Consider the following 12,752-nt stretch of genomic DNA (forward strand, 5'->3'; position numbering starts at 1 on the left):
CCTAAAACTAGATCTAGCATGGCATTCCCTCTAGTCAGCCTGTTGACATACTGCGTCAGGAATCCCTCCTGGACACATTTAACAAATTCCGTCCCATCTAAACCTTTGGCACTAAGCAGGTTCCAGTCTGCTTAGTCTGTGATTGCTCACCATGTTCTGAAAGAGAAAGGGAAATGTGTCAATGAGTATGTTGTGATGTGTCTGTGTGAGCTGTCCATGTAAGGTTTGAGATGGATATGTGCGAGTGCTGGAGTAGTGGTAAGTGTATTTACGATTCTGCAATTGTTTGAAAATGGGATTTATTGACCTTGGCAACATTTATGGTCATTAATATTCTTCCTGTACTGAGATCAGATTCTAACAGGATAAATTTTTGAAATGAGCTCCCTGGACATTTTCTGTCACTGCTACTCCTGCTTTCACCTGGGACTTTTCTTGAAGTATGTCCAGGCTGTGTCTGTCTTGCCATTCTCCCAAAGATCTATAATGATTTCCAGCAATGATTTGAGGCAGAGAACACCTCTCTGTGAAGATGTAGGCATGGTTTAAATCAGTAATGGTTACTCTTAGCTACTGCATGGGGCTCCTGAAATTACTTCCCATTATTGCGTGCTAATATGAGAAAAAACACTGTTGCTGCTTCATCAGTGCACAGATCATCGCATGAAGTGCATAGAAAAGTTTCCTACGTGAGGGGCACTGGAATATACTGACTACTCTGACATCTCTATTTTAGTCCATGATTTCTGGCATGAACTATTTTCTACTCAGGGCATCATGCCAATCATGTTGGCAAGAAAATTTTAGCCAATTACTCATTCATGAAGGTTAAATTATGAAAATAATGTAATTGACTTTCAGTGTTCTATTCTGTATAACACAAGCTTCTGAATAATATGTCTAAGACATTCTAGAAATATATATCTCAAATCAAATTTATATTAGTATAAATAATAGGCAAAAAGATTAAAAGTTTGATTCTGCTTGGCAGTATAAACAGGCTATTTCTGAAGTGGCCTTTGCTCAAGCAAACTTGTTGAAGGAGTTGATCTTAGATCTTTAATAATTTGGAAGAATTGAAGAGAGGCTATTATAAACAAGAAAAATTCTTTATCAAATTCACTGTGGCAAAAGTACATAATCTCTGCTGTTACCTTTGGCCAGAATCAGCTCACTCTCATTATTTTTCATTTACTTGCCTTGTCTGTTTATTCCCAATCCTGAAAATTGAATTTAAGGTAGAGATAAAGTGAAGAATAAAACCAAGTTATAGCCTTGTAGAGTATTTAATTTTAAATCAATTGCATTAATTGGATACATGAAAGTCAGGTGTAAATATTATTGCAACATGCATGCAATTTCTAGAAATACTGTATATACCTGTATGTAGTATGTTCCCATTTTTTTGCATGACACTGAGCTTTATAATAATGTAGTTTTAAACAGCCCATAGGAGGAGTATGGCTACTCTTGTATCTGCTTTCTTGTGGATTGGGTAGGCAATGGATTATGGAAAACACCACATTCATTCTTGGGCAGAGTTGGAAAAGTTGGATGATTGCTTTGAGTTTATTTAAGGCAAATCTCCTTCAGCAGTTTCTTGTCACTTATTTCTCCTATTCAGTTACTGATGATGTAGCATGCATATCCCAAAGAGTATAATAAATGACGATTGTCAAAGGATAAGACATATAGCTGAGTTACTCAACCCATACTTACACATATGCACTGTGCACATAGAATTCATACATTGAAAGCTTGGCTGTCTTGTCACCCAGTAGTCACCCTTTGGTTTGCCATGCAGGCTCAAATGCAGCTGGCATAACAATACCATAATACCATGCTGCCAGGTTTACATGCATTAGCTCAGGAAGCTCTGTAGTACTTGGCAAAATGAGTATCAATGTTCATGCTCATTATTGCAGACTGCAAAATTTTTCTGTTGTGAGGTGACAATATTTTCCACCAGCTACATTGCAAAAAGCTGAGTACAAGAGCATTAAAAGGAAGAGTATGAAGAGGGTACAACCCAAAGAGTTCCTTTCTGCCTGGGCTGTCCATGAACAATTCATCCCACTATGATATGATTGACAAAGACTGTACTCCCCATTAACCACATTCTCATCCCTAACTTTCATTCTGTGACTGAAAGTAACACATACACTTTGCCAATTGGAAAAAATAACAGCCACCAGAAAATATACAATCCATACCAAATTGATAAATTGAATCATGACATATTGCTCAGAAACATTAATTAATCACTCTCTTACAGCACTTCTGTTTCTATTATCCATGTACCTATTCCCGTTCAGTGCTCCAGCTCATTGGCTAGAGCATGGAAATGGAGGGCTTTTGACTTTCTGTAGAGGAAGCTGCATATGGCCTTCAAAGAAGATCATGAGCAGACCAGCTTTGTGGGCAGTATTGTATTGATAAGGACAGAAGCTCTCTAGGCTGGCTAACTGACTGGCAACAATAAGGGCACTGACAAAATGACAAGTTTGGGATAAAGAATAGTATTTATCTAGTTGAGTTTCATGTACCACAGAGTTACAGTTAAACCTTTAGTATGGTGTCTTTTGATTCCTACTAATCTTTTGGAGCAGATATTGCTGTGACATCCTACAAATGCCTTTGCACACTACCATCCAAATACATACAGCAGCATTCTGAACTTGTATGGCAGCAAGCTGTCTTTAGATAACAGTCACCTGAGGTTGCACTCCAGAATTTAGAAATGTAATAGCTTTAATTGGAGCTGCAATATCAGCCATCAATGCTGCATCACAGTATGCTAATAAGGATGGCTGCATTACACTGTGCTAATAAGGATGGCCAAGCCAGTGCCAAAATGGTGCCAGACTACATCAGATGACCTGATGTTGAGTACAGGCTGTCTGACAGACTTCAGAATGTCTCAATCGTTTCACCGTCACCCATATCAAACAAAAATCTATTTCAGCATTGGATATATATTCAGTGAGTCAACCTCCAGGTCTACCAACTCTGGGCAGAGAATCCAAATTTCTGATGTAATATCAATACATTGTTTACTGCCATAAACCATCATGTTAAGCTTCACAGACAGATGTGCTGGTTTCAGTCTGTTTTTCCACCTGAGAAATTTTTCCTCGTTATTGCGTCATAACAAATAATGACTAATGAAACAGATAATGTTTTTTTTAAGTAAGGATTTACAAATGCTAAAGAACAAAACATCCCAAATAAGTAAGATTTGATAGATCTGGATTCTAATGATGATAGTTAATTTTTAAATTTTTCATGAATTACTTGTTCTTTATCATTTTATTAGAATCTATGAATAAACTGCAGGTACATTCAAGCTTGATTTTCACATTACAATGGGAAGAATGGAAGAGTATGATATGGTTTATGCTTCAGAGCAGCTGGAATTGGCAGAGGGAGGTCATACAGAATTTGTGATAACACCATTTGTTCTAAATGGATAAATTATATTGATTCTGTACCTAAAGCATGCTTTCTATGTTTTGGGGGAAACAGAGAGTTTTCCAAAGAGAGGGAGAAGGCCAAAGCCCGTGGTGATTTTCAGAAGCTAAGGGAAAAACAACAGTTAGAAGAAGATCTCAAAGGTTACCTGGACTGGATTACCCAAGCTGAAGACATCGATCCAGAAAATGAAGATGAAGGAATGGATGATGATAAACCTAGAAACTGTAAGTGACATTTCCTCCCTTCTAGAAGTAATAATATTTATGTTTTAATTTAATATTCATGCAGATAATACATGGCACTGATATATTATACTGCAAAAATGCAACAATTAATACCATCATCATTAAAAACCTTAACAGATTGTTTCATTTATATGACACGGGCTTTGTTAGGCCGCCAGATTTTACATATCTGCAATCTGACTTTTTATTATTTCTGAAAATCTTGTACCTGAAAGATTAATTACAAATAAATTACGAACCAGCAACAAAAGAAACACTCCGTATCTTGTATAAGTGTTTAAAACTACTTTATTAATAACTACTTACGATAATAAGAAAAATAAAAGTTAAAATGTTAGAATGTTAGAAGTAAAAATGTTAAATCTTAAACATTAACCCCAAAAACTAAACTCGTAGTGTGTGTGTGGCAAACTCCCAAACTCCAAGTCCAGGAATAGTTTTCAAAGTTCAGTTCAGCAAGTCATAGGGTGAAACGTGAGCAAGGGTTTCTTCAAAACCACCATTGACTGAAGATAAGGCGTAGATGTAGAGAGAAAATAGAGAGTAATTACAAAATCCAAATGTTCCACGATGGAACCCATACGACACCTCAGTGTCTACTCAGCAGTGACTACTCCACCACATCTGCCTCACCCCGAAAGGCTCTCCAATCGTGGCCATTCACACAAGTACCTGTTTCCTTCTACAGGTCAACAATAAAGTGAACTCCACTGCTTTGTTCCGAAGTATCTGCCTCCCCGAAAAGCATCCGAGATGTGGCCATCCACACAAATACCTGTTTCCCTCTACAGGTTAACGACAAAGTGGACTCCACCGGATTACTCCAAAAATCCATACATGGATTGTAGTGACAGACACAGTTACTGTTTTTCATCCATCGATAGAGACTAGCAGGCTTGTCTCTCTCTCTCCCTCTCTCTCCTCTGACTGACCCCAACTGACTGCTTCAAAAACGTCATTATGTCCTTTATCTTCTGTTGACGTCATCACACCACACACACACACACACACACACCACTATGCTCTATCTTAAAGGGACAGTCACCAATAGTAACCAAGTCCATAACAATACCACAAAGTGGTAGTTGTGTGTCTGCATCTGTGATTTTTCACATCATGAAGTTTCATGCGGGAAACCTCAGAATCCACACAGATCAGAAGAAAATTACAGCATTCAGTGTTGCTACTGGATTAACATTTCTAGCCCAGAGTAGTTAACAGAAAGGGACATGAGTTATTGTTGAAACAGTTTGCCTTACAGTTCCGATTATAAGGAAGAAAGTCATAGAATCATACCTACAACACCAAAGGAGACCATTTTGTCTGTCACATAGGTACTGCTTGAAAAAGAGCTACCAAATGTAATCTTTCCAGCATTTGATTCATAGATCATGAGTTTTCAAGTACATATCCAACTACATTTTGAACGTAATGAGGATTTTTGCCACTGCCATCCCTAGAGGCAATGAATTCCAGGCTCCTACAACCCTTGGAGTAAAATAATTTTTCTTCATCTCCCCTCTAACCTTTCTATCAATGGAGTCATGGATTACAGAAATAAATCATTATGCCTCCTCATTGGTTGTATATGACTTAAATTTAGCTCCTATGCCTGCAGCAGGAAAGAAATGTTGGTTCCTAAAAACAGCTGGGTGGGGAGATAAAATAAGTTGTATTTCAAGACCCTAATTAGTACAGGCAGGTAGGTCCAAACTGCAGCAATTAATGTCATTGTGAGATGTTAATGAGATCCTTTAGCATTGTATTTTATTCACTTTTACTAATTTAACTCTTCCAGCACAGGTTTCCCAAGCCTTGGGAAACCAGGAAGCTGAAAGGGAGACGAGGAGGGTTGGATCCAACTGGTAAGTGCGTTTCCAGCACTGCTTGTGAGTCAGATGGAGCAGGAGTGCTTCCTCTTTGGCTTTCAAGAAATACCTGCTCCTTTCCCCATGATCAGCCTTCCACCCAACTGTCACCTCTACAGTTTCCCTGATCTTCTATCCATGATATCTCCCAGCCCTACCTACCAGTCTTCTCAAACCTTCAGCTGACCAGTGGACAATGGAGAAAATATAATCTTGGGCCAGATCTTGCTGACCAATGCCAGGAGTACCAACTGAAACAGCTGGTATTGGTCAGTGAGATCTGGCAGCTGTTTAATCTGTAGTAGGTCCTGGGACCTGCTTGCATGTATTGTATCATGTGGAATCTCAAGACTTACTGATAGATTTGGAAACCAACTCCATCAGTGTGCTCTGCCGCATGCACTCTACTGGAATCCAGTGGTATAGGCCCATCATGCTGAGATTAACAGCATTACACTAGAGGATTGCCTCTCAAATCCATGGTGCAGAATCTGTGACCGCATTGATTTCGTTTGGCATTATATGTAAAAGGATAGGATGCAAAGGAAAAGCTTGTTACAACACACAAAACACTGGAGGAACTCAGCAGGTCAGGGAGCATCTGTGGAGGGAAATGGACAGTCGATGTTTTGGGTCGAGACCCTTCATCTGGACTGAAAGGTAGAGGGGAGATAGCCAGTGTAAAAAGGTGGAGGGAAGAGGTGGAGCAAGAGCTAGCAGGTGATAGGTTGATCCAGGTGAGGGGGTGATAAATGAATGGAGGGGCAGGGGCTGGAGAGTGGGAATGGTGTCAGAAGGTGGGAAATGATAGGTGGAAGTGCCAAAGTGTTGAAGATGATGGAATCTGATAGGAGAGGAAGGTGGAGCATGGAATAGTGGGAGGAAAGTGGAGACGGGATCCAGTGGGAGGGGTGTGTGGGTGATGGCCAGATGGATAAGTGGCGGGGGGGAGGTGATGGGGCCAGGTGGATCATTATTTTGTCTTTTTTTTTTACTTTTTTAAGAATTAATTTTTCTTTAATTTTAATAGTTTTTCAATATTTCTGAATGTCATACACATTTAAAAATTGCTTACAGCTAGAAATGCCCAGCGTCCACTTTTAATGGAGGTCAAAGTCTGCGTTGGGTGTTTGGGGTTGGGTCTACTCAGGGTGTCACTCTCAAACTACACTGCTGAGTCCCAGAATAGGACAGGTCAGTATGGCAAATTAGGTCCTCAGCATCCATACTAGGTAAATATGGGTGTTGGGAGACAATAGATGGCAATTCTGGGCAGGAGGACCTGGCCAGTGAAATCTGGTCTCCTGAGCTCTTACTAGTAAGCTTAATAGAGCCTCTGCACCTCAGCTTCACTGGATTTCCCCATGTTCCAAAGTATCATCTTGATTCCCTAAAAATATCAGGGCCCATTGTATTAGTGTGCAAGAAAGACAAAATCATAAAATGTCTGCAAATAAAATGGAACAAAAAGAAGCTAAGTTTGAAGTGCTAAAACAGAAAGGTTGAAATGGTGAAACAACTAAAGAAGTAGCTTTGTGAGATTATGGGTAGCCCATTGTTACCCACAGATAAAGGAAACGTTTTCATAGACACTTTCAGAAGTTGCTGAAAACATTATGGACTGGATAATGCTGGACTTGGCCGTTTGCCCAGACATGCCACCCACAGTACTGTCCCAGACTTCAATTACTCTGATGCAGGAGATCCGTTGAGCTGACCCTTTATCCCAACCACCTCTAAAGGTGCTCCCAGACCTCAGGTGGTGTATTATTGAGGCCCCAAAATGTCCCCATTGATCTTTGACCGGTTGCTGCTCTCAAAGTCTTTTGATGTATTTTTAAATATATCTGGTATACGGAGACATTTAAACATCATTGAAATAGATTTAAATTAATAAAATAATAAAAATTATTAAAAGCATTTCAAAAAATTAAACAACTATATTTTAAGACATCTTAAAATTCAAACAAGAAATTAAAATATTAAAATAAAATACTTCAAACATTTATTTGTAGTTACTTTTTTGTGTACTGTATACAGTCCTCTCTTCAGCGCATACATGCTCTACCTCTGGACTCAGTGGTGAATCCAGCAGTAGAACAGGAGGTCAAATGGGCCAGCATCTGGCCTCTAGCTCACTTTGGTCTTTTATATTTGGCTGAGCATGCCAAGGAGCAAAAGACATTCTGAGGTTTGAACAGCTAACAGTAATGCAATTAGCACAATTCAGCCCTATATATTTATGATAATGATGAGAAAGAAATTGTGTGGTCAACATTAATCTGATTGCTTTCATGGTTTTAAAAAACATGTTATTTCCTTACTATTTAACTAATTCAGAATGGTGGTTTAATATAATACAGCTAGGAACATCGCTGCTCTGCAGAAGAGAACTAAACAATACTCTATACTGAGAGGGGCATAAATCCTGGTTGGAGTGTAACCTCTATTCAGTTTCATAGAAGTGGGCAAGTTCTGGCTCAGCTCAGTTGGAATACTATCAAAGAATTTGACCCTGATAGATATTGCTGGCTGGCCTTGTGCCAGCAGTGGAATGGATAATATAGGCTAATATCTGGTCATGGTGCTAATAGAAACATTTTGACCAAATAAAGCTAATTGCTTTAATCATAGTGACGTAAGCTTAAATTATTGACCTAAAAATATCTTCTAATTCCCACATACTCTCAAATCTTACACCATATGTTCTGCACAAAAGAATCTTGTCGCAGCCATCCTAATGAATAATACCTTCAGAAGTGTGAACCTATGTGCAAAGTCTATATTCTTTTTCACATTACACTGAACACTCATTTCTACAAAGAGAGGGTTGATGTGACCACATTGATTTAGTATGTTGTATTCCATTATAGCCATAGCTAATTAGTAAGTTCCAAGCAGCTGTATGAGCTTATTACACTTTTAGGATTGTTGAGCACTTTTTTTTCATCATCTAAGTATTTTGGGATCAAGTAATTTTAGGAGTTGCATTTAAAATCATTGAATTTTTACAGTTCTGAAAATAGCCATAAGCTGCAGACATTGGAGAATGGGTATTGAATAGGCATACTTAGCCTGCTTGGGTATGTCACAACTTTAAGGCTCTTTCAAGGAGATAATGAGGATCCAGTGTCTCATCACAGGCTTAGGAATCAAGGTGACTGGGGATATTTCATCATCTTGCCTAAGATGGACAAACAAGTGCTTACATATTGCCATGAGGACAGTTCTGTTCGTGTGGGCACAAGGAAGTTATGAAGAACACAAGTTATGAAGAACACAAGGAAGTAACTCCATTGTCAAAAAAAAGTCCAGCTGGTTTTCTAATGTCCTTCAGGGAAGAAAACCATTAAATGCCCTCTAAGAAGTCTGGCAAGCCACTCAGCTGTACTATAATTACTACTTTGGAACAGAGAGAGTAAAAAAATACCAATCACCCAACATTAATCTGGGCAACAAATTCAGACATGACAAATTTGATCCTGACCCAGTTGATCAGAAATAGTTGGGGACTACCCTGGAAATCTGGCCTACAGATGAATCAAGCAACAGCTTAACACAACTGAATTTTACAAACAATATGCTAGATTTCTCCTAATAGTCCCTAGGTATGTCCTATCCCACCAAGAGTCTGGACTTACAGGAATGGCTGACAGAGTGCTACATAGGCAGTAAGATTAAGCCGTGTGAGTTCTCGAAAATTATTCTAGGCACAATGAAGTCTCATGGCATCAGATCAATGTGAGAAAACCAGTTATTACCTACTGTACTCCCTCAGCTGATGGATCAGTGCAGATGTCCAAAGGACGTATCTGGAAAGTTGGGTCTGCAGTAGCTTGTGAGTAAATCACTATGAGGGATGAACCTATTTGATGTTATCCTCATCAATCTCCCTGGAGCATTGGTAGAAGTGGCCATCACACAGACCTTGTGAAGACAGTGTGGTCCTGTCTTCATGCAATGACTCAATCCATCATGTTGTGTAGCATAACAATAATTTTAAATGAGGTAGACCCAGAACAGATCTGGCAGTTCCAAACTGGGATTTATGAGGCACTGTGGATTGCAGTGCTTAAAGAAGGTGGCTCACTACTACCTTTGAAAGGACGTTACGAAAGGGGAATAAATGCTGGTCTTGCCAGCAATGTCCAGATCCTACAAATGAAAAATAAATCCTGAGGGAGGGGAGTTAGTCAGTTTGAATGATAGAACTGCTAATAAGTTGCCATGAATGAAAATATTATGAAAACCTACTTCTGCTTCATTGCCTAAACTTAGCTGCAAATTGAATAAATTGACCAAAAACATTTGGATTTTGGCAAAGTTAAAACTCTAAACCTTGAGCTGAAGGGTAGAAGTGCAGGTTGTAATTTTTTTAGTTAGTAGCCTGAAAGCATTTTGATACCAAAGCAAGTAAGTCAGGCTAAGTAAGAAAAGGACAGCGCATACAATTTAATGGGCTGGATCTTGCTGAGCAAGGCCTACTGCCCACAGTACCAGCATGCCTGCAGATAGCCCTATCAAATTATTGCTGGCCTTCTGCACCTTCAAACCAGATGGCACTATCAGGATGAACAAATAGACAGTGTGGTATGAGGGTCCCAACCTGGAATGCCCATGACAGGCTTTGATCAAGTGCAAAGCTGCAAGTGGCATTTTATCTTTGACCAAAGTTGTTATGGATTTTAACAATTTAAAATGTCTCTGACATTCAGACATTTAAAAACTATTAAAATGGAATTAAATTATCAAAAAAATGAGAAGTTTTCTTAAAACAAAAGTTAATTAAAAACTCATGAAAGCACTTAAAATATTAACAGAAGACAAAATAATTTAAGGAAGTACTTATTTGCCTTCACGCCCTTAATCTGTAAGCATAATGTCCCCATTAAATCAATGAGGTCTTAAATTCTGCATCAGGACTAACTGGTGCAGGAACTGAGAGACTGGCACAGCACTTGCAAATTCCAGTACCTCTGGGTCCCGCTGTTGTGGAATTCAGCAGCAGAGCACAGTGACAAATTTGTTTCACCAAAATCCTTCATTAAGTCCTGGATTCTGTGCATACAAATGGCAGAATGCCAGCAGATGGCCAGCGATATTCAACCCATTATATTTTCCCCATGTTTTGAGGAGTGAAATGTCATAAAAGCTAAGGAAGTGGAATTTGTTTTGATTGTGTCCGTTTATTTCCAATTTATGGAACAGTCTATTTTAATGATTCGAATTGATCTTGTCATACCAAGTGTTCCTTAATCTGACTTTGTAAAAACTGAATAAATGGGAGTATATGTGAAAGACATACTATTTAATTGAAATGACATTGGTCCTATTGTTGCATTACAGTGTGATGCTATTGCATAATTATACACTGGGTAGGGGAAGTATTTAAAGATAACTTTCAGATGGTTTTCTGGACTGACCAGCGTTACTGTACCATAGACTTCAGCCTGTAACAATAGAGTATAGAATAGCTGTTACATGGCCACTGTTGCAATGTAAAATTATAACTAGTTGGTTGTGCTGAATGTCCTTTATGGTATAATCCTCCAAATCCACTGGCAGGATAGGCAAACTAGTATTTTCTCCAAGGCCAACATCCCTAGCGTCGAGGTTCTGATCACATTCAACCAGTTGCAGTGGGCAGCCCACATCTTTTATATGCCAACACTTAATTCCTGAACCTGTCTTGTGTTAGATTATGTTATTGTCTGAGCAAGAGACCACAAAAACATCTACATTACCTATGTCATAATGGGCACTGATGACTGCTGGACCCGCCACTGCCTAATCCGCTTTGTTTGCTCCATCAGCCAGGCACCAAACAGTGACACAACAGAAATGCTGCTGTAACAAAATTAATATTGAAAGGCTAAAGTCTTTTCAAACAGTGTTTGGCAGGCAACCAGACAACCCATAACCAAAAGGGTTCACAGAGTATCCACACCATCTGGACTGCCCTGCAATCCACCATAATTAGCACCTGTTTCCTTCTTTACTAGAAAACACCAGGATTGGTTTAATGTGAATAACCAGAAGGTTCAGGGGCTACTTAAATGCAAATACTGACATTCCTGGAGTAGAAATCGAACCATGCTTCATGGGAAAAGGAATTCAGTATGGCCCGCTGAAGACTAAGAAACAACTGAAAACCCTGGCCTAAAGAACAGATGGCATGTGGAAGGAGAACAGGTGGTCCAGCAACTCAGTGACTTACACAGATTCTTCAGTGCTGTCGAGACCATCTATTGCCCAAACAGCAAAGGCCCACCCTCTGAGAGCCAAGTATGTAGAAACACATATCAAGGACAGAGGGGCAATCTCCATCAGCTGGATGGAGAGCAGCTAAATGCTGGCAGTTTCAATTGGAACTGCTGGCATTGGTCAGCATGATTTGGTCCAAAAGTATATTTTTTCCATTTTCCACTAGCCAACGAAATGTCATGGTTTCGGAAGACAGTAAATGGCAAATTGTGATAGATTGTTGACAGTAGATGGAGCTGGAATATAACTCCAACAGAAGATCAGGCGATGTTCTTGCAGTGGCAGTAGGATAGGAGGCTGATCAGAAGGAAAGAATCAGGATTTTCTTGAAGGCCAGAGAGGAAGCATTACAGCTCTTCCTAATCTATGAGCAATGATGGAAACAAACTTAAGAGTTGGATCACTTCGCACCTTTCCCTTTTAGCTGAACTTTGGGGAAAAACATAATGGAAGCATTAAATTGTGAACTGATACTGGCTATATCATCTGCACACCCAATGCTAGAATCCCAAAACAGATATTCTAGTGTCATGGCAGGAGATGGACAGAGGAAATGAAGCAAGTTTGTTCTTAAAGCCTTCTTGAACATCCCTTCCATCTTATGGGAATTTCTGAATCGTGACCATTCAAAATAAAAAAGAAGAATTTGGAATAGCATTTAGAACAGCAAAACCCTTCACTGCAAGCATGCAGAAATCCAGTGTAAACGGCGAAAACTTCACACCATCTCCCAGGCTACCCATTCAACTACCCGCCCCATCAAGCATATCTTTCTGCTCACGGTGAAGTTTGCAGTTCCCATGTTAGTCTCCACAGCCATCTCAGAATTTACAGAAATGCAGTGTTAGTAAGTCATTTTAAACTTCAATGAGCCTGACTCGAAGAAGAAGCAGAAACAGAT

At 39.4% G+C, this 12,752-nt stretch overlaps 1 protein-coding gene across 3 annotated transcripts in view; it reads left to right on the top strand.

Annotated features, from left to right (window-relative positions):
* The window catches only part of cacna1c (calcium channel, voltage-dependent, L type, alpha 1C subunit), a 550,322-nt gene that overhangs the window by 270,830 nt on the left and 266,740 nt on the right, over positions 1-12,752 (top strand). For all 3 annotated transcript variants that reach the window (XM_052030488.1, XM_052030489.1, XM_052030490.1), the window contains exon 9: positions 3,526-3,698. In XM_052030488.1, the coding sequence (XP_051886448.1) occupies positions 3,526-3,698 (173 nt within the window). The remainder of the gene's footprint in view (positions 1-3,525; positions 3,699-12,752) is intronic.

The sequence above is a fragment of the Pristis pectinata genome, chromosome 15 (assembly GCF_009764475.1).
Source record: "Pristis pectinata isolate sPriPec2 chromosome 15, sPriPec2.1.pri, whole genome shotgun sequence".
In the NCBI taxonomy this organism is placed as follows: Eukaryota; Metazoa; Chordata; class Chondrichthyes; order Rhinopristiformes; family Pristidae; genus Pristis; species Pristis pectinata.